The sequence below is a fragment of the Dipteris shenzhenensis genome, chromosome 23, assembly GCF_047967505.1.
Source record: "Dipteris shenzhenensis isolate YYH24624 ecotype China chromosome 23, Dip_SZ_1.0, whole genome shotgun sequence".
Classification (NCBI taxonomy): domain Eukaryota; kingdom Viridiplantae; phylum Streptophyta; class Polypodiopsida; order Gleicheniales; family Dipteridaceae; genus Dipteris; species Dipteris shenzhenensis.
Window position 1 is genome coordinate 40,147,357 of NC_141618.1, and position 23,371 is coordinate 40,170,727.

General features: G+C 44.3%; 1 protein-coding gene across 2 annotated transcripts in view; it reads right to left on the reverse strand.

The window, feature by feature from the left end:
- Positions 1 to 23,371, reverse strand: part of LOC147887370 (Glycosyl hydrolase family 47 protein) — a 200,236-nt gene that overhangs the window by 106,570 nt on the left and 70,295 nt on the right. For both annotated transcript variants that reach the window (XM_087394172.1, XM_087394173.1), the window contains exons 6-9: positions 8,393 to 8,452; positions 2,913 to 3,022; positions 2,763 to 2,813; positions 1,943 to 2,031 (exon numbers count right to left, since the gene is read on the reverse strand). In XM_087394172.1, coding sequence (XP_087250298.1) covers positions 1,943 to 2,031; positions 2,763 to 2,813; positions 2,913 to 3,022; positions 8,393 to 8,452 — 310 coding nt within the window. The remainder of the gene's footprint in view (positions 1 to 1,942; positions 2,032 to 2,762; positions 2,814 to 2,912; positions 3,023 to 8,392; positions 8,453 to 23,371) is intronic.

Consider the following 23,371-nt stretch of genomic DNA (forward strand, 5'->3'; position numbering starts at 1 on the left):
AATTTTCTGCATGTCGGGCCCAGTGATAAACATGTCACCCACATAAAGAGTATGACGTAAGTAAATAAGGCAGCCCACAACCTGCTGATAAACAGTGGCATCAAATGGGGCACTCCCATCTTCGAAGGAGAAACGAAAGCCAAGTTCCAAAGGAGTAGAAACCGGTTACAATTCTCGAACAATATATTAGGATTTGAATCATCATCCCCCCCCCGCACATTAGTAAATTGGATGCCCAAATAGTAGCGCAACCAGCCCATATCTGATATTGCAAATGATTTCTCCAAACCTGCCTTGAAATCTACAATTTTCTGCATGTCGGGTCCAATGATAAACATGTCATCCACATAAAGAATTCAAATCAGAAATTCTAATTCACTCTTCCGGACATTAAGAGTGGCCTCTGTAGGGTTGTTTTGAAATCCAAGGCAAAGCCAAAAAGAATGTATCTTGGCATACCATGCCTGCGGTGCCTGCTTCAAACCATAGAGGGCCTTATTCAGCTGGCATACTTGATTTTCAAAACCTTTCAACCTCAAAGCCTAGACATTGGGTAACACAGACCTCTTTCAATAAATCCTCATCAAGGAAAGAAATCTTAATGTCCAGCTGGTGTACCTCCCAATGCTTGTGGGAGGCAAGAGCAATGACGCACCAAATGGTCATAATGTGTGAATTGAGGGCGAATGTCTATTTAAAGTCAATGCCATGTTGATTGGGCATAGCCTTTTGCAACAAGACAGCCTTTCCATTAAAGACCGGTTCGTCCACTCCGCAACACCCTTTTGTTGCGGCTATAAGGAGTGCATTGATGAATGATGCCCCAATCTCCCGAAAACCAGCAAACTCTCGAGACACATAGTCAACGCCCCCCCCCCCCCCCTCCCCAAATCTATACGGAGGATCAAGAGTTTACATCCACTCTCATTTTCAGCCATAGCTAAAAACATACAGATAATTTCACAACTAGGGTGCAAGAGCAGATGGAACCACAAATTTAAGTCTGTACGTTGTGCGGCACTTGTATGGCAATTTGGCAAATGTGAAACGGTAACTATACGGCAGTTGCAAGCACAACTATATGGAGGATTGCAAGATACCGAAATAGATTTGCAGATGTTGTTTTGTACAGCACTGCAGTAGTTTGTACGTCAACACAGATAAATCTATACAATGAGCGATGCATTGTAGGGCATTCTGGGATTCTTTTTAGGCTCCTCGAACAATTGAGCTGTTTGTTCTTGAGGAATGCTTTTTCTTACATATGCTCTAGATTTGGACTCTTCCCGGATGTGTTCTGTTTTCCAGGGCATTATTTGCTGTTCTACATGCATGCCCATGCTCCTCCGCTTGCTTCTTATGAAGCATTTATGGGCTGTTTCCTGCACTTTTGCTGTCATGCATTTATCCATTGATTGGCAGGTAGGAGGCATTTGAGAATGTAATACTGCTATTTCTAGTTTCTTTAAATAGACGTGATCCTTTTTATAATCCATTCTTAGGTTAGACGTGTTATGTTTCTCTTTTCCTTAATAAGAATTCGTTTCAGTTTTCTACTTTCTTTAATAAATGACTATTGGTATACATATGACAGACATTGTAGAGCTGCAATCTGGAAATTGTGTTTGTCCAAATGGGTATATTTGTCAATAAAACATAAATGCTGTCCCAAACTTCACGTGCAAGAACCTTTAAAAGTTCAAAATTTACCTAGACCCAATCACTGTGTACAATCTATGCTTTGCAGAAATTGTTATCATATTCGCCTCTTCTTTGATGGAAAAGGATTGCATAGCAGTACATGTTGATTTGTTTCACCATAGTGGAGGAGAGACAGATGATGCTCTTGCCCGTTCCTCAGAATTACTAGAAATAAGTACACATTTCCTTTGCAATCCAAACTGCATTAGCTACTTGAGCAACTCTAATCATGAAAACTTACCAAGGGTCACTGAAAAGGTGTTCCATAACAGCTTCATATGCTTCATTGAAGATATATAGGTACTCCTCGTCACCCAGCAATAGATAAGCCTGTAAACATACCGCTAATGTCTCTCAGTGGTAGCAAAGATCAACAGTGACATTAGTTCAAGACTAGTTTAGAAGAGTTTGGGAACACCTAAAAGAGAATGAAAAGAGGAACTGTCTTGACCATGGAGTACTTTGAACCTGCTGGAAAATGTAATCCTCTTCTTTCCAGTGCTAGAGATATACAAATGAAGTAATGTCGACCCATATCCGCAAAACAAAACTGGAGACCTCAGTACAGAACTTGTTCATTGGAATATGGCGCTGTAGAGCATTGGCAAGCTAGGGTCTCTACAATACTTGAACCACACTTGGGGGTTTCTTTAAAGAAAATGTCTTTTAGGCCACTCGATATTAAACAGCAAAGGAGTTTGGGCAATCGCTACAATGTCTTTGGTATGCGTGTCTGTTCATGTTTCTGTGAAATAAAAGTACCCGAAAGCCAGGACACAAAACCAATGGAAATCATGAGATTTCAAGCCTCAGCAAACTCCTGCAAGCACGTTGTGATCCTCTAGACTTGCCAAATTGAAGCAATGCAGGGCCATAAATCATAGATTTAATTCATGAATAAATTGGGATTTTGTGATCCCTGATATTTTTGGTTCATGGCTGGTGGAAGTGATCTGAATTGATTGGTTGATCAGTTTTTTAAACCTTTTGAATTATAAAAAGACGAGTGAGGACGAATGGCTATGGTTACTAAAAGATTGTCATACAAAATCCAGGCTCACCTTTAGTAGATACTCGTAGAAAGAGTCTATGCTCGTACCAATACCAGCATCCTGTTCACAGAATAGCATAACAATATTTCAGTATACAAAAATCCTATCAAAACAGTTCAAAACAAGGCTAAACTTCTCAGCAACATGAAATTCATTAACCTTATGAGTCCATTCTCCAGAGAAAACATTGATGTGAGCTCCCACCAGACCAAGTTGTGAGCGCTGTGCCCACAAGCCTCTTACTGCATTTCTTGCAGCTGTCTCAAATACTGCAGCAGTGCCCCAACTGAACCCTTGTCAGAAGGAACTTAAATCGCAAAAACACTCCACACCACCACTCGTGTACGGATACAAAGAGAGGGGTTTGCAAACAGCCATTTATAACAAATACGTTCCGACAAAAGATGCTCTGCTTTTCTCCTGAAACACTATAAACATTTGAAGATGAAAAAGTATGCTGTGTGCTACATGCTCCACTAATGACCATATCTATGTACACTAAAGGCAAATGGAGGTGAGTTTGCGAGGAGACAAGAATCTGGAACAGAAACTCGTTAGATTCCGAATATAGTTGGAATATGAGAGAGAGAGAGAGAGAGAGAGAGAGAGAGTAGAAAAGGGTGTCAACATGACAGAATCCTAACTCAACCATTAACTACAGTTGAGAGCACACATACCCCTACTAGCTCAACCCCTCACTATAGTAAGGGGAAAAACCTTATACGAGAGAAAAAGTGCACTAACCTTCGAAACTTATAAATACACTAACATTACCCTAATATTTCCAACATACCCCTGCAATGATAGTGTCAAAATGTACAGGAGAAAGACCAATCACCAAAAGGACCTTATCTAAAGATTTGTGAAAAGCTTCAAACTTTTCTCTGGGTAATGCCTTGCTGAAAAGATCTGTAACATTTTTATGTGTTGGACAATAGACCAAGCTGATCTCTCCTGCATGAAGCATGGCTTTTACACAATGGTAGCATGTCTCTGACATAATGGTATGTATTTCAATGTGTTTTGGGCAGGCAGGAAACAATGGATTCCATGCTATTGCAAAAGCACTCCAATTATAAGTGAAAATTGGAGTTGGTGTCTCCAACTTGCCATGAAGATCTGCAAGCAATCTCCGAAGCCATACACATTCCACCATCGTACTGAAAGCTGCCCAGTACTCAACTTCACATGACGTGGTAGACACCGTAGACTGTTCCTTACTAAGCCAAGATATGCTTGAGTTTCCAAGAAAGAAACTTGCCACCGGTGGGCTACCAGATATCAAAAGCCCAATATGAATCATGTGAGCATGTAACTGCAAGTCACCCCCTTGAAAAATAACAATCTATATGACTGTGTTCCCTGCAAATAACGGAATACACTTTTAATGACTTTCCAAGGTTGCGTCCTTGGGCTATGCATATATATCCGCTCAACTGTGACACCACAAACTGAATATCAGGTCTGGGATTGCACAAATAAATGCGGAATCCCACTGCTTGATTCTAACTAGTGGCATCACAAGATATACTGCCATCATGCATAGATAGTTTAAGCTCTGGTTCCACCAATGTGAAGATGGGCTTATAGTCCCAAAATCTGAACCCTTCTAGCAAGTTTTTGGACTCTGTCAAGACTATGCCCGTCTCAATGTGCATAAACTGAATCTCCAAACAATAGTGCAACAAACCAAAGTCATTCATCTCAATTGTAGACTGTAATTAAGGTTAAAAATCTCCAATTTTTTCGTCAATGGTGCCAGTGAGCAGCATATCATCCACCTAAAGGATGACAATCAACAAATCCTCTTTATCATGCTTTATGTAGAGGGTGCTCTCAGTTGGACTATTTCATAGACCTTGACTAGTCAAGTACGCATCAATCTTCGCATACCGAGCTAGAGCAGCATGCTTTAAGCCATACAAGGCCTTCCTCACCTTGCATACTTTATTTTCCTGACCAAGCATCAGAAAGCCCATGGGCTGATTAACATACACCTCTTCTAGCAGGTCCCCATTAAGAAAAATTGCTTTTATGTCCAACTGAAAATGTGCAGCCATAGCAATAATACACCGAATAATCATTACTCTTGAAGTGTGTGCACAGGTCTCCTCATAAGCTATGCCCATTTTCAGAGCATAGCCTTTGGCGAGCAAGCATGTGTTGTACTGAACAATCATACCATCTAACTTCTTTTATAGCTTATAAACCCATTTTGTACCAATTGCCTTCTTATCAACATGCAAACCCACTAATTCCCAAGTGTAATTTTATTAAAAAGAGCCATCCTTTTTCCTGCATGGCTTGCATCCAATGCACATTCTTACGTGCATCCTCACAACTATCAGGTTCATGCACAGCAAGCATATTGCTCATCCAAGCTGTGTCAGTATATTGTGCTCCTTCTAAACCTCTTGAACTAGCCCTTGTTCTACTAGAGAAGCAAGGACGATAGCTTAGTGTCCTGTTAAGTTTTCATAAGCCACCGAGGGACTGATCTGGCTTCTTGTACGGTTGTTCTCTCTTCTCTGACAATTCTTCCCCATCATCATGCGCTATAGGCTGTTCATGACCCTGATCCTAGAAGCATTGAAAGTTTGTTGTGCAGGCTGCAAATGTTGATCTTCAAAGGATAGATCATGTAAATCTGGAAAAGTCGTCAATAAAGGTCACAAATTACAAATTATTTCACAAGGATGGTGTCCTCACAAGAGCACACACATCAATGTGTATAAGATGCAAGTTTCTGACACCCCTAACTAATCTATTCCTTGGAAAGGCATTCATGTGCATCTTTCCCAAAATGCATGTGTTTTGGGAGAGTCTCCAGTGTAGGCCTATTCAATACCATATTATGTTTCTGTAATAGCTGCAAATTGCGATTGTTCACATGGCCGAATTTGACATGCCACAATTCTGCATCTCTCATTGTAGATGTTAATGTTGCCACATAAGCATTTTGCATCCGCCTGTCATGTGTACCCAACTAATATAAACCATGATTTTAAGTGTCCATAGCCACTATCTGGTAGTCTTTTTCTCTATTTCTTAAATGCAACTATCATCGTTAAACATGACAGCGTATCCTCTTCTACCCTAAGAGGAAACAAAAATATTCCTGGAACATAAAGAACATATGGAAGACACAAATCATTTCCATCTACTTATGACAAATAATCTTTTCAACTTCCTTCAAAGCATATGAAGAATTGTTGGCACAGGCCACTATTTTGCCAACAGAAGAAAGCTGCAAATCAACAAACAAATGTTCTTGGATGTAATGTGCCACTTGTCAAAATACCAAACTGCATCCCACCTTGAGTGAAATGACCTCAGGATTGGGATCATAACTACATACCAGAAAAGACCACTCTTCAACCACATATTTTAATAAAGCATTATCCTTGTCAGCATCTGAAGCATTAAAAACTCAAATTGACATTCCAGCTTCCTCCTCCTCCTTTTTTTAAAATCTTTTCTTGACATTCACTGATATGATAACCTGGCTTTTTACAATAATGGCATCTTCCCTTATTTTTTGCTTTGCTTGCGTCATCCTTTGCCTTGTTAAACGGCTATCTTGAAGCAACCTTAGACTGCATACCACCTTTGTGCTTTCTATTTTGGACAAGTGCTTGATCACTGCTATAGTAAGAGGAAGAGTCGTTTTTACTTGTCTGTTCCTACTGCAACAACAAACCCACAAGCTCTTTAAGCTGAAGAGGCTGAGTATTCTTCCTCAAATATGAATGAAGAGAAATGTGGAAACCCAAGTCGGACCATGGCAATGAGTCCAATGTCCTAGAGATCTAGTCTTTTCCAGAGATAATCACATCGATATTCAATAGCTGCTCTCTAAGATACTCAATGTTAGTCAGATATAACATACTGTCACCCTCATCTATATTCAATTCTCAAGCTCCTTGTTTTGAGAAATGAAACCCTTGCCTCTTTCTTAGCCTGATACATGGTCTGCAAGACATACCATGCATGCAAAGCTGCAAGACCCGGTGTGAGGAATAGAAAACCTTTTGATTGAAAAAAAACTTAGTAAGAGCATGTGCATCATGGGCATCCCATCTCCTTGGATGAACTGTGTTAGCTGCACCTGTGCAAGTGTTGAGGCATACACTACTGTGGACTATGTTTTACCAAGTGTGGCTTTCTGCGGGACAGGTTTTGTCCACTTTCATTAGGTCCCCATTAACCTTTGGCAACCAACACATTCTTAACCATGAAACTCCATAAAGAATAATTGGTGCCGTTAAGTTTGTCCTCCCCGAGACACCCCTCCACCAAACAAATTGTCATTCTAAGTCTTTTTAAAAGATATGCACATACTGCCCACAAGATTCACTTGTTCTGCACCATATAATTGCTCTGCCAAGTCACCACAAGCCAATGCCTAGCAAAACAAGTGCATGAGGGATTTAATCCTTGCTAGGGATAACCATAAATGTGTGGACAGCAAATGCACTGTCAACGACACAGCACGTCAAATTGCTCGTGATCAAAACCAACTCGAGCGAGTAGAACTGATTTCACGCAGATGCACCTTCCTCTCTATGGAACAAGCAGAATTTCGACCTGTTTTTTCTTGTAGATCTTATTTCTTGACTGAAACAAGCCAGGCCGATGACAGAATGCTTGAAAAAGTCTAGAAGCGGCCCAAAAACAGAGCCACCAACTCAAGATCAAGTACAGTCAGTTCAAAAACAGAGAAACTGAACTGGAATAGGTACGAACTGAAGCACCCCAGCTAGAAACGATGATGACCAGGTCCAAAACAGGTGGCGTCCAGTCCAAAAAAAGTGACATCCCCTCCAAAATAGGGTTGCCTCCATCAAAAAGTGATTGACCAAGCATGAAAACACCTGCAAAAACGCTGGCTGAGCCAAAGCCCAATCAGCAGCTTTCATCGGCGAGGAAACTGTTCCAGGAGACTAGAAACTAGCATGGCTCATCAGAATTGAATCGAGTAGCAGCAAGGTTCTTCGCAACCAAACTGTCCCACAAGGTGGCCTAGTAGTGGAACTGAGGCAGCCGAGTGTGGGAGGGCAACCTGCTCTAATACCGAATGAAGGGGCAAGGAGGTGAGTTTGCATGGAGGTAAAGAGTTGAAACAGAAACACGTCAAATTCAAAATAGAGTGAGAAAGAGAGAAACTAGTACAAAAAGGTGTCAACATGACAAAACCCTAACTCACCCGTTAATTAGAGTTGAGAGCGCACACACCCCTACTAACTCAACCACTAACTATGGTTAGGGGAAAACCTCATACAAGGAAAAAATTGCCCTTACCATTCTAACCTTATTAATACACTAATACTATCTTAATATTTCCACATATACTGAGTGCAGCCGTCATAAAATGGCATATTTTTATAGAAACCTGTGAATGGAAAGCATTCTTCAATACAAGATTCACAGCAAACCAAAGCAAGCTTTCTTTGCCTAGTCTAGAGCTCTGTAAAATCCAAGAACATGCCATTCCGGACAACACTCCCAACAGAGGAGCTTCCTCACTAACGTCTTCATCAAGCATATGTGAAAATCTTTTATGAAATCAAATCATTATATCATATTTTCTCCATAGAGCTGTTATTTACAAAGCATTACCATCACCTCCGGCATTATACCTGGATCTTTGCTTAAGCGGCTCAACACTCCAAACTCGAGAGTTAGGGTCCCACCACCTGCTGTAGAAGTGACCTGCCAAAATCAGCAAGCAAATGAGCGCTCCAACAAGAAGGAAAGGATACTTGATTTTGAGATATAATTGTGGTCTTTACATGATGAATATAGCAACACTCGCAAACAACAATAGAAGCAAGGTGACACAATCACCTCCAACGAAAACATCTTTCCCGCAAAAGCTCTTGTTTGAAACATCATTCCCCACTTAAGTTGTAAACATGATCAAATGAGAAAAATGGTGACAAAAAACAACTTGGTACCAAATGACAAAAAAAAGATCATAGACAATGTTTCCAGTGTCCATCCAACAATAAGTTTCCAAAGAAGTTCTTGTTGACAAGGCAAACTCAAGGATGCACTGCAGAATGGGTGAGTTAAGGGGAGCAGGTAGTGCATACACTTGGTAGTATTGCATGGGTCATGCATGGAGTCTATTTGAGGAGGTCATCCAAATATTACATGAGATGGATTGGTGTCTTCTTCCCCAGATTTTGTGGCATTTCATCTCAACAGTGGCTCCTACAAGATCTCAACACTTATGCTTGCTCTAGTGGCATTCACTGATCCTGATAGTCTACATAATGTGTCTGTGTCTAAATATGTAGGATGCAGTCCCATTTTGTAAGACATTGTTTTACATTTCATGCACTAGGGCTTTATGAGCTAGAAGCTTTCAATGAGACTGTGAGAAACAAGCTGAAAAGGTGGAGCTACTAAAATGAGCATCATCACCCATGCTAGATGCAAAGGGCAACATAGTCATAAAATCATAAATATTACATAGTCATAACTTCAACACCATCGTCATCATCATCATCATCACATCAAATCCAATGCCAAGTCTAGTCATGTACAGCAGATACTAGAGGCCCCTAGACAAGAGGTCATGATGGACCCAGTGGGTAGTGGGACTGCGATGGTGTAAGGTCAAAGATAGTACATTGGTGGCTATCTATGGATGTGGTCCGGTGTGGCCTCCTGGAGGGGGCTCTATGTTTGACAAGGGCCACGGTAACCCCTCATGGCCTTGCCCCGGTCCTGAACATGGAAGGGATGTCTCCAAGCCTGATCTGTACGTCCGCCATCTATCAAGTGTGTCGTGTCACTGGCTTTGGATCGATACCTCGGACTGCCTGTGGAATGGTGGGCTGTGTGGTTTGGCTGGAAAGTGTCTGTGAACTCAGTGATCATGCTCTGAGATGAGTTTGTCTATATGTCCCCTCCCTGTCTCTGTGATCTGAGTAAGCGCTCTCAATGCCTAACTGCCTCATGGCCGAAGGTGGCTAGCCATCCCTGATCTGGATAAGAAAGGAAGTGGAAGAGCAATCCAAAGCTATCTCTGCAGAGACAAGAGTAGCGGCTAGTACACCAGTCACCTAAAAATAAAATGCTCCAACTCGATCTCCTGTAGATCACACAAGGGACATATCCACACCTCTCCCTGGGTACTCCCTCCGCTCGCCCACTCTCAATGCGGAGCCAATGTGATGAAACCCGAAACTGCCCAATAGAGGTCCTCAATGAATGGGAGAGGAGAATCTGAGTATACTCTGGAGGATCAATAAAGCCCTCATCGAAAATGCACAAGCAATGATCTCTATAGAAGCTGAGCTTCACTCGGAGCTCACTCGGTGTCATCTGTGGCCTGAGTGTCAGGATCTGCTATAAGAAGGGAGGCATAGAAATCGGTAGCAACCTACAAAACGGGATCAGGATGTGTCTGAAGAAATCCGCCTGAGTCAACAAGCTGCGAGACGCTCTCCCTACTATGTCTGGGGCCAAGAGTAAAGAAGAACTGCTTGTTGACCCTACCTCTGGTCTGAGTCCAAAATGACTCTCTAGCATGAAAGGCATACTCTGCTCTCTGATCTAAAAGTGACTGCTGCTGCTCCTGAATCCAAGCATCTGTAGGCCTCTTCTGTTTCTCCCTCTGGAGGGCAACCAACTACTGGCGGATATCTATCTCACGCCTGAGGATCTCACCCCTCCTAATACGAGCAACTGAAAGATAAAAGTCGCTAATATCAGAGAGGGCTGCAGCTAAGTCTGACGGATAAAGCTACCCATCTTGCATATGAGATACTCAGGTCCTCAAGTCTGTCTTTGTAAAAGGCATCTGGAATCCTAACACTGGCAGAGCGGCCCCTCACATGAGGATCTGAAACCCTCAAAATCACTTGAAAATGATCCGAAGTGGACACCCCGCTGCAATGCCAACAGTACCACCTCTATCAAGAGCCCAATCATCCACATAAAATCTATCAATCCATACATGAATAGGCATGTGCAATCTCCTGTTCGACCAAGAAAACAGAAGAGAATGTGGCTGAGTGTAAAGAGCATCATCGTGCCAAGCATCCCTGCCACTATACTGAAAGGGAAGGCATCCAAAGCTGCTCTCTCTAGGGAGTGAATACCACCTTCCCTACCACCCCTTTTGTCTAAGGGCATTTCAACCATGTTGAAATCGCCCCCTATAATCCAAGCATCTGCAATATGTGACCAAGAGAGCAGTTCCTGCCAAAAAAGAACACGATCCCCTCTAGAATTGGGTTTTAAAAGACCAACCTTATACCCACCAATCAAAAGTATAATCCACTGAGCTCTGGAAGGGACTATGATCCCATGTCCAATCACCAAGGGGAGTATAGAAGAAGAAACAGAGATGCAAAAACTGTTGGAATATGAAGCCAAAGTGAGTCTAAAATGAGTGTTCTAGGTGTGTTTTATAGTCTAGTGAGTCCTAGACATGCCACGTGTCATATTGGGAGTTATCCCATACACACTTTTTTTTTGTGAGAAAGAGTTATCCCATATACACTATGGCTTTCTAGAGTCTAGTGTCACACTATAAAGTGTTGTACTTGTCTATTGTCTATTATGTCAGTCAACATCAAGCTCTTTGGTATCATGTGAGTACTTGTCCATTGCTTTCATTTTCTTTCCATTTCATTTCCATTACGCTTGTCCCTGCTCTCTCTTTCCCTTTCCCTTCCAAGAGGTTGAGGTGGGGAGGCCAATGACCTCAGCCTGAATCTACATGACCTCGGCCACGACTTTGGCATTGTTCTCAAGTAAGGCACGGGTCTTTGTTGATGAAAGGATCTCCCTAGGTGAGCGCTCCTGCACATGAACACTTTAAGGGGCAGGAGTAGTCTCATCTACACATGGAACCAGGACAAGAATGTCTCCTGCCTGAAGAGACGGGTCCGTGGTGCCATCAATGGTAGCCTAAGGTGGAACTGGCTCCCCAACTTTGACAAGCACCCAATGGGGGACGACTGAAACAAGACATGCTGACTGTCCTGTCCACGCTAAAGAAGTACCAAGACGAGAGGCTGATGGTCTTAGTTGCGCTAAAGAAGTACCAGGACGAGAGGCTGACGGTCCTGGCTGTGAAGTCGAAGGTCTAGTAGCACGTGAAGCCGTAGGAACTGGTTGTGAGGAAGGTCCAGGTTGGGTGAAGCTATGAGGCGTACCCATGGATCTTTTAGGTCTTTTCTTCTTTCTTTTCCTTGGGCAATCTCTGGCAAAGTGCCCAAGGGTCCTCCAAATCCTACACTGATCCTGTCTCCCTGCAAATCCTACACTGATCTTGTCTCCCTACAATCTCGACTCTCTATCTGAAGAAGGAGCCATCTGGACGCTGAAGCATAATGTGGTCATCCGACATGTTAGGGTTAGAGACGGTGACCCTAACACGTGGTATCCCATCGGACCTGACTGCCTCTGCTGCTGAAGAAGACATCTCAGGGAGAGGGAGAGGGGATCTCAGTAACCACCCCAAAGGCCACTCCAATGGAATGTAAAAGTCGATGGTACACCTGAGGAAGGCCAAGAAATCTGATGAAGAGTGACGTCCTAAAAAACAATCTGGAAGAAACCTCGCCCAAGCAAACAAACATCTGTGAGGTGCCCTGTGAGGTCTCCAGGTAGAGCGGCGAGCATCGAGTCCCTGGCCTGTAACCTGGAAGGGTGGGACCCATGGATGCGAGCAAAGAGCAATGTCGAGCTCTCCTGCTCTGTATCTTTTTTGAGCTGCTGCAACTTGTCTTTTGAGAAAATGATGGTTTTTGTGGCCGATGGAAGCGGGTGAGGATTGGCTAAAGGCTAAGCCATCGTCAATCAAGGTGGGAAGACCGACTCGAACACTATTGAGCTCTGTCTGACTAAAAACGCTGCTAGTAGAGAGAGAGGGGAGGAGAGGGTGAAGGCTGAGGGGAGAGAGGGGGATGAAGAAGGCTAAAAGAGGGGGAGAGAGGACAGGACTAGGGGTAGGAGTAGAGAGGTGGAGGGGGGGAGAGGCTAGGCAAGGAGGGTAGGAGTAGAGAGAGGAGGAGTAGAGAGGAGGAGGGGGGGAGGGGGGGAGGGCTAGGCAAGGAGGTAGGAGTAGAGAGGAGGGGCTAGGAGAGGAGGGAGAGAAGGAGGAGAGGAGGAGACAGCCCAAGGGGGGTGGAGAGAAGGCCCCGGGGGGGACAGAAGTGATGTGCGGGGGAGGAGGAGACCCGCGGGGGGCCACAAGTGCCGCGGGGGGTGAGAAGGTGTTGCAGGGGAGGGGAGGCCTGCGGGGGAGGGAGGAGCTAGCCGGCAAGGAGGAGAAGGCCGGCAGGGGAGGAGGGAGGAGCAAGCCGGCGACGGGGAGGCCGGCAGGGAGGAGAAGGGCAATGGGAGAAGGAGGAGCAAGCCGGCAAGGGGGAGCAGGCCGGTAGAGGGGAAAGGTAGCGAAGGGGGAAGGGCTGAGGACGGAGGCTAGAGTAAGGGGAGAGCTAGGGAGAAACAGCATGGAGCAGCCAGGGAGGGGCAGCAGCTCATTCCGAACTCATCGTGAGCCCTTCAAAGAATGGTAGTCCTACTTTCTAAAAGCTACTTTTTACAAAAGCTGAGCTTTCTTGCTTTTGCCCACCTTGGGGCAACTTTTTAGACTTTCTAGAACCCCGTGGGGCCCTCATTAATGACGCCTTTTATCCTGGTGCTTTTCGCCTTGTGGGACTTGCTTTTTTGCACTTGCTCCATCATTTGTGAGCCTTTTTGCACTCTTCCAAGTTCTGCACAAACAACAACCCTTTTACACATTAAAGGTTAGCGAAATGCATTCATTCTAGTTCTCCGACGAATCCTAGTCCATTGTGGGCATCCCCACAATTCTCTTTTACCAATGCAAAGCAAAAGTAAAAACAATAAAACTTATTCTAGTTAACCTTCTTTGACAAAAGTCAGTTCTAATAAAGATTATTCTTTATTTCTTGGAAGAAGCACCAAATGGTGGCATCTCCTCAGCTTCTACTCACTTGCCCTCAAGTGAAAAGCTTCTTGATACAATTGCAAAACTTGAAGATATTCCGAAAAGAATTCCTCATCTACCCACTTGGCATCAAGTGCTGAATAGTTCTTAAGCTTGACAAGGTATATGCGCATGACCTTGCCTCTGGTGTCCTTTCTTTTCTGTGTGATATACAAACTGTTCTGGTTGGAGGATCCCCCCACCTCTAGTGGCTCTTCTTGAACTGGTTCTGTGGAATCTGGTCCTTGGTACTTCTTGAGAAGGCTCACATGAAAAGCATTGTGAATCTTCCAAGTCTTGGGCAACTCTAGTCAATATACGACTTCATTTATGAGCTCACTAACGCAGAAGGATCCATAATATCTAGGAGATAGCTTTGGGTATACTTTTCCTTTGCCTTTCATCTTTCTGAGATGTGCTTTTTCAAACTTCATTAACACCTGGTCTACTTCTTAGAGATTCATCTTTCTCCTATGCTTATCTTCAGCCTTCTTTTTATTTTGTTGAAATCTTTCAATTGCTGTCCAAACCTGGGAAAAGGCTATGTCCAAGTCTCAAACATACTAATGAACTACAAATATCTCGTCAAATTCCACAAGAGTTACACACTTTTCCCATTTGATCTCCTGTTCAGACACATGACACTTGAGAAGATCCAATACCAGAATTGGCATTCTCGCTTTGTCCACTCCGTCTGAGAATGAAATGAAGATACGAAATCCAACTTCGTACACTCCTATGAAATCATCCCACCACACTACCACTGCGAACTCCTTATCAATGGGTGGTATGGAACGGTAATAGGCTCCTGTGAATATGAACTGCATGCTATCCTCGGGAATTGTTGAGGACTGACTGGGACTGTTGATGTAGAAGCCCTGCGCTTTGAAAGGCTAATATGGCATGATATTGGCTATCAATCGCTAGCACACACCCTTCCTACTACGGAAGAACCACCCACATAGAACTGCAGTGCTACTCCATGAACTATTGGGGTGATGACAAAGCCACTAAAACAAGGCAACTAAAACTGAATGCCTAGAAACTCGAAAATACTCAAATGCACTCCTAGAAACTGAGGTACTATTGTCTGCATGATTGCTATGACAGAAAGCGGGAAGACAGCTGCCTCCTCTGCTGGAGTGATAACTACTGAGGGTAAAAGCTTTGCCCCCCTCCTGGAATCTGGAACTGTGGATGTCTACTTGAGAAATTGAGAGAGAATTGGAACTGCGGATGCCTCTGAAAGGAGTTGAGAGGTGATTGCACAGCGGAGCACAACTCTAAGGGATAGACTGTACTGGATGTTGTCTGAAGGAATGCAGTAGCTGGTGAGGACCCCTCTAATAAATCCATTGAATGGAACGTTGCTCGAAGGGACTACGAAATGTCTGGAAATGTTGAAAACAGCTCGAATGAAGGAACTGAATTGGATGCATCTTGAAAGAGCTAAGAGATGTATGGTATAGATGCTTCTCGGACAAATGAAGAACTTAGTAGAACTGAGGATTCCTCTCCAAGGAATGAAGAGTGGGATGCATCTCGAAAGAGATGTATGGTATAGATGCCTCTCGGATGAATGAAGAACTAACTATATCTGAGGATGCCTCTCCGAGGAATGAAGAGAGGCACAAGACTGATGTGATTAGCACACGTCCGATGGATCGACCCAACTATTACCAACACGAAGGGAACTATCAGTGTGGACACTAGTCGCTGCTACTGCTAGTGGCTTGGAGTCTGATGGAGAGGAGACTGCATAACTAACCTCACAGAGTGAAGGACACAATAATGGTGAGGTGCCATCAACCTCTCTACTGAATGGTACTGCAACAGCTGCCCCCCTAAATAACTACAGAAGGGGAACTCTGGATGACACTAGGTACTACGCCAAAACATCAAAGGAAAAACATCATAGAAGAAAAGGCTGCCACAGCCCGGAAATAAAGCTGAAAATTGAAACGCAACACGATTCACAACCGATGAGGCTCAAGCCTCAAGCTGCAGCCTGCATCCTCATCCTCATTCTCTTGCTTATCCTCATCCTCATCCTCATCTGCATCACTACCATCCTCCTCCTCCTCCTCCTCATCCTCCTCCTCCTTGAGACCATCCTTGAGGCCAACCACAGCCAAAGTCCGCCAACAGTGTACGGAGTACGGATTAGCAACGTAAGGATTAGAATAGTGCTAAAAATGTGTTTTCCAAGGTTTTGGCCAGGCACAAAATCGATCCCCCCTCCCAAACAAAACAAACCCCCCCCCCACACACACACAACAAAAAAACCAAACGACACCCAAAAAACACACCTCACAAAACAAAACCCCACAGACAGAAAAAATAATAATAATAATAATCGTACAGACGGATGGATGGAGGACATACGGAAAAACCGTCCATACGCATACGGATGCAACTACGCCTAGAGGAATTGAATGTAGCCCATAAAGAATCCTGATGGGTGGAAGACCCTCGCAATTGGCTGTTGCAACTGAGGTGTCTCCTTGGGTGAAAGCTCCAAGAGAACCAATAATGTGAACTCGATGATCTCCTCAGGTGGTAGACCCAAGAGACTCATCAAATACGATTGCTGATATGATTGAGATGACTCCAGGGTGGAAGACCCATCAGAAATGATGGTAGAAACCATGTGATCCCCAGTGGAAACTGATGTGGCTGATTGAGCTCCTAGGTGGAAGACCCATAGGAACTAGCTAAACATGACGAAGAGGCCGAACGAGTGGAAGACCCATCCGAATTATATGCAAAGACTGGAAGATCCACACGGATGGAAGTCCCAAGAGAATGAACTGCTGAAGTTGGATGATGCCCATGGGTGGTAGACCCGAGAGGTTCATCATCTGTGAATGTTGACTAAGCTAAGATGTCCCAAGGGAATTGGGATAGAAGACCTCTGAGAGCAGCTAAATGGACAAACGGCAAGACCCTCTTAGGCGGGACACCCAAGACACTCCAATGAATGAATTGTTGCAAGATAGTCCACTCGACTGTACTGAAATATCCACTCAACTCTTGAGTGGATGAAGGGCTTCCTACGGATGAAGAACTGCCTGCGGGTACTGTGGAAGGATGGTTCACTACTTTGTGCCGCTAGGCGGAAGATTCATGAGCTGATGATGCCCTTCCATTGCGCTAGATCTAGATATGGAGCTGCTCGAAAAGGAACCGATTGTGCTTAAGGAGACGATTCTGCTACCTAAACACTTGCATGAGAGCTGCAATGCTAGATGGGTCCATGGTGGGAGACTGCTAGACCCATCAACTACTATGTCAATGACTGCCAAAGAGAGGGAAAAAATCCCTTTTTTATTTTGCCACGAGGTGTAAATGCACAAGTGAAGACGGGAGCCGACCCGATTCACAATGAAGGGAGGGAGAGGCTAATAGGGTATGGTGCTACCACTAGTCCAGGGTAGGGACAAAATACAATTTGGAAAATGGTGCTACCACTAGTCCGAGGTAGGGACCAGATACAAATTTGGAAAGCAGTGCTGTAGGGACCAGATACAAATTTGGAAAGCAGTGCTACCACTAGTCCGGGGTAGAAACAAAATACAGATTGCCACCTGTCCAGGCTAGGGACAAAATACAAATTTGGAAAATCTCCCCATCATGCTCCCTCATTTTGTTGACTGCATCCCCATTACTGTGCCTAATGCTGCTGCAGATTTTGAGATTCGTGAAAAAATGCTCAAGTTTCCCTGTAACTGCCAAGGCTCCCTCGAACCTTCTTCAGATTTGAAGGAACCACAATGCTCTGATACCAATGTAAAATGCAGAACTTACTGCCATGCCATGCTCAGATATCCAATGAGACTACATACTGCACTGTGCGGAAGCGAACTGAAAGTTTGTACATGAAGGTGTGTCAGAGAACTCAATCATGAAGAATACTAGAGATATTCCTAACTACTTACACATGCTTTACTTATGATGTAGAAAAATTCCCTAATATTTGTCTGTACGAGTGCCAATCGGCATAAAAAATACATACAAATCTATTTGTTCTACAGCTACAAAACTCAGCTGGAAACTCCCCTATCTGAGGCGGAGACAGTATGCTGGACTAGGCCATTGTGGGAGCATGAGCTATGCTGCTGAAATAGGCAAGAAAATGCCTCCTCAGGATGCTATCCTTGCCGCGTATTTGCTGCTTGGATCTCTGTCTGACTGATGCCGAAATTGTCAAGTGTTGGGCTGGACACTACATGGCTGCAGGCTTCGAAAACTGGAGGAGAAACTGATTGAATGAAATGGGGCTGAGGTCCCATATATAGCCCTAGTCTGGCCAACTGGGTCAGCCAATTGACCAACCAGGTCAGGCCAACCTAGTCGGTCGGTTCACTAACATGGTCCGACTGGCCAGTTCCATGATCTAGCTGGCCTCTGGTCTGGTATGGTCTGCTTACCCTTGGCTATTGGCCTTTGAATGGCCTCTATTCGGCTGTTGTTCTGCCCTCCCATTGACCTTGTCAAGTGTCCTTTTTGGTGGTCGTAATTGGCGATGGAAGCTGAGCTTAGCCAGCCAGTGTGTCACCATGCACCTGATGCAGGGGTGCATGTGACGGAAGCCTTTCCAAACTAGGGAGACTAGCATCAATTTGAGTTTTAATATATAGACATTAACCTAGGATGCTCAATTGCCAAACTGGTCAAGAAAGTGAATGGAGATGTTTGTTTTTTTTGTCTTGATTTCAGTTTTCCCTCCATCTCCCTCCATGACTTCCACCATGTAGATTGCTAGTGAAGAGATGGTGTGGTGCGAGAATCAACCACAGTGGGCCCAACTAGGGTCCCATCAGAAGTCCTCGTGGCTCTATGGCATGACTAAGGTACAATTTCTTCCGTCTCTAACTCGTCTTTGTGGAGCATACACAAGGAACGGCCTGAGATTGCATGTCACCTAGATGGTATCTATACTACATGAGAAAGAAAGAAAATCTATTAATGTCCACTGGAGACCAAAAGGTCTATGGGACAGCAAGAAACCCTCTAGAACATCTGCTTTAGAGAGGGCGCATGGCAGCTCCCAAGGGGTGCAAAAGCAACCCCAATTTATTTAGAGTACCTACATAATAGTCTGAAAGAGTAATCAGCCATACATTATTTTAAAACTGAGAGTCTTTTGGTTTTGATTTAAACTCTCTGATAAGGGCTACGCCTTCACGGTAAACAGGCCATTTCCCATCCTTTCTAGCAGCCCTGACTTTTGCTAATTCAATTGCCTTATTCTTGAGTTGAGCTTATGTAAGCTCCTCAGCTATCCATACTTTGGTACCCTTCAGCTTGTAAGATTGTCGAAGAAGCTTGATTCGCATATATTTTGACTTCAGTGTAAGGATTGCATGACCTTTAGAGTGCGTAACAGAAGCTGTCCTGGAGTTGTCATCATCCTGCTCATCATCCTCCTCCATTCAATGTTGAGCAAGCCTACTTTGATCTTTGTCCATATTTCACTATAAGTGTCCTCTTCTTTTTACCAATCTTTTGGGAGTCCCCCTATTCTAATCCTCAGCGCATTATCACATCTAGCTTCGTGTTCTTTAATCTCTGCTTGAATATCAGACTTACTTGCTTTGGTGTCCACTTCCACAATCACTTCCTTCTTATCAGTTTGTACCTCAATGTGAACAAGATCTTTGATTGTAGAGACTAGCTGTGGGGTGGGGGAGGGGCGGGAATCCTTACAAGATTTTACAGCCTCATCAATTACTGCCTGCTTACCAAGCCCTTCCAGAATGTGAAGTTGAGCCTTTACTTCTACCAGTTCCAATCGTAGCTCTCTCACTGCTTGCTGTAGATAAAAAATATGATCCTGTTGCCCAAGGATGGGCCGTTTTGAGCCTTCTTGTTGGTAATTGAGTGCATACGGAGAGGGTGTCATGGCAACAACTGTAGAGTACCGAGTCCTAATGGAGGTTGAAGGAGTTGAGGGGAACTTGGAGGAGAGGGTAGGCCAATACATAATCGACTGTTTGTAGAACCCCCTAGTTGAACCTAACCCCCGGGTTGGGTTGAGGGTTTAGCCCAACTTGGGGTTAGGGTTAGGGTTAGGATTAGTTTGTTGTTTGAAGAAAACTAGGGGGGTTTTGTTGTTGACGACGGGACTGGGGGGGCTAGCAACTGAGGGTACTGGCTAGCGGGGGCTGCTAGCTGCTGGCGAAGGCCCTGCTAGCTAGTTAGCTAGGTGCAGCTAAGGCTATTAAGGGACATGTGGGACAGCAAGCGACAGGAGCGACGGAGGGCACGGCAACAGGTGAGGACGGGACCGCGACGGAATAGGCTGAGAAAGAAAGAAATTTTATTAGAGTCTTCGGAAGACCGATGGGTCTATGAGACTGAAAGAAAACCTCTGATACAAATCACAGTAAGGGTGGAGCTACTAAAACGAGCATCATCACCCGTGCTGAATCATAAGTTTGATCATACATAATCAAATACATCTGGGTATGACAATGAGAAGAAAAAAGACCGGAGTGGAACGGAATCCTCCGTATGTCATGTCGCCCTGGCTGGTGCATAGCCGGTGATGGGATGCTGGCGTCCGTCAAGAGAGAGCTGAGCGACGACGGGCTGCTGAGCTGAGCTGAGAGAGAGAGAGAGAGAGAGAGAGAGAGAGAGAGAGAGAGAGAGAGAGAAATTCTATTAAAGTCTTTGAAAGATCGAAGAGTCTATGAGACTGAAAAAACCAAATACAATGAGACAAACTTGAATGGGTCGGACCAATAAGTGGGCATCCACATCCAAGACAAATACTAATATCTAAAAACCCCATGGGAAAAGAGAAAGAGATATACGTTGTGGTATCCCTATGAAGGCAGATATATGATTCAATTAATCTTAAACAAATACAAAATGTTAAACCGAGTATTCTCTAGTCAGGCCAAATTTTATCTACCCTTAAACACTTTACTCCTAGTCCACATAGCCCAATTAATCTACTTTCTCGCTACTTACCCACACCTCTGGCTCAAACTCCAAAAACCTTCAAAGAGCTTACACAAGCTCAATTATGTTGAATATGTGGAGCTTGTGCCCCCCTAGGTACCTTAGACTAAGTGAGCACTGAGGATTAATGGAAAAAATGGAGGCCATGAGCCTCATGCTCTCGCGTCTTGACACGTGACAGTGGGCTTGGGAGAAATTGCATAGGCACATGGGATTATTGTGTGGCCTAAAATATATAGGCTAAGTGAAGCTGCCTCCTCATATCCATACAAGGACTTTTTGGGAGTGAGGAGGATTGTGCGTGGCTATGGGCCAAGAGTGGGAGCCCCCCACCCAATGCACCTCCCAGTGGTCATGTGGCGTGATCTGCCACATTTTGATGTAGTATTAGAGCAAGTCGAACTCACTGAACTCCGTGGTGTTGACACGTGTTGATTACGCATCGTACTTGACCTGTATGAACAGGATGGTGGGCTGCTACAGGGCCTGATACACTGCACTATGTGCTTGAGTGCCGTGAGATGTGGTGATCCGCACACGCGTCGACTGAGTGTCATCTCTAATGACTGGCGGCTTTGTGACATGGCGCCAATACATGGGATATGGCAACCTGTGTGTGCGCTGTCAAACTGACTTGACGTGTGATTGGTAGCGGCACCTAATTGGCGCCTCTCAGTGACTGTCACACTGTTCCGACTTGCGACTGTGTGATTGGTCAGTGTTGACATTGGTCAAGTCAAGGTGTTAGTACCCAAGAGGGGTGTTGAAATATGTGGAACTCATGTGGTCCTAACCCCCCCTAGGTACCTTAGACTAAGTGAGGAATAATGGAAAAAAGGAGGCCAAGGGCCTCATGCCCTCGTGCCTTGACACATGGCAGTGGGCTTGGGAGAAATCCCATAAGCACATGGGATTATTGTGGCCTAAGATATATAGGCTAAGTGGAGCTGCCTCCTCATATCCCTTTTGGGACTTTTGGGGAGTGAGAAGGACTGTGCGTGGCTATGGGGCGGAGAGTGGGACCCCCACACCCGGCAGAGTTCCCAATGGATACATGGCATGATCTCGCACATTTTGACAAATCAATGGCAGCCAAACACAAGATGGAGCATGGCAAGACAATGGATAACAAATGTCATGGGTACATAAGAAATGCAAGGCCAAGAGTGCATGCCAAATGGTCAAGTTCCTTGGACGATACCATAGCAGTCAAAGCAAAGCCAAAGACGATAGCGTTGGAGATGAACCAATGATTTTGTGCACAGATTTCACTGTGAGACCATTGCAATAGCAGCACAGCATGGAGGAAAACGACTTGAGTCCAAAATAACAACAAAGGAGGACATCGTGTCCATCGCTTATAGGCCTATAGTACATACAATGAGCAGAAAATAAGAATGATCAAACAAAATTCAAAGACACCAAGGCCATCAAAGATTACGCTGGAGCATAGTTTTTTCCATACGTTACCATACGCATACGCCATACGAGTATGGAAGTATGATTGGAGTATGGTTCAGCCCCTAGGGCTGAAACATACGTGGCCCTAATTTTACTCAAAAAATTTAGAAAGATATACATTGTACACATTACATTGACATAGAGCTACAAACTCTCAAGTTGAAACTTCAGACTTCAAACTTGTATTAATATTGAAGTCATGATTCATGAAAGTTCAAAGAGTCCAACCTCGGCCCTCCAAAGACCAGAGTCATCTGGAATCTGATTCTGATACATAGTGTCAATGATAGATCAATACTACACCAAACATCATGATCAAAGGTAGTAGGTAGTAGAAACTTGGAAGTAGGTACTACGCCAAAACATCAAAGGCAAAACATCATAGAAGAAAAGGCTGCCACAGCCCGGAAATAAAGCTGAAAATTGAAATGCATCATGATTCACAACCGATGAGGCTCAAGCCTCAAGCTGCAGCCTACATCCTCATCCTCATTCTCTTGCTCATCCTCCTCCTCATCCTCATCTGCATCAGTGTCATCCTCCTCCCCATCCTCCTCCTCCTTGAGACCATCCTTGAGGCCAACCACAGAAAAAGCCAGTCAACAGTGTACGGAGTACGGATTAGCAACGTACAGATTAGAATAGTGCTAAAAATGTGTTTTCCAAGGCTTTGGCCAGGCACAAAATCGATCCCCCCCTCCCAAACAAAACAACCCCCGCACACATACAAAACAAAAGAACCAAACCACACCCAAAAAACAAAAAAATAAGCCCCCAAAAAAAACGTACGGAAAAACCGTCCATACACGTATGAATGCAACTATGTGCTGGAGTAGTAAGTACCAAACCTAGTGTACCTTACAATCTCTGGAAATTTTTGAACAAAGAATCTAACAAAATCGTTGGAAAATGCAGCAATGTGGTAATCTTCCACACTGGACGTGGACAATGGCACTACAGGAGCACTTTCTCAAGGGTCAATGAAAAACTGTGAGGGCATAATTGGGTATTGTTCTGGGCCAGATGTTGAGCCCCAGAAAGCCCACAAGAAAAAGGATCAAGGGGTGAGTGACTCAATGGTCAGCACTTTGATGAGATCAAAGGCAGTCACCCATGGGTAAGGAGGGAAATCAATGCTGTAACCACTACCAATCAACCAACTGCAAAGGCAAGTGTTGGGTGCAGAGATAGTGAGCATCTTTCGGGGGAA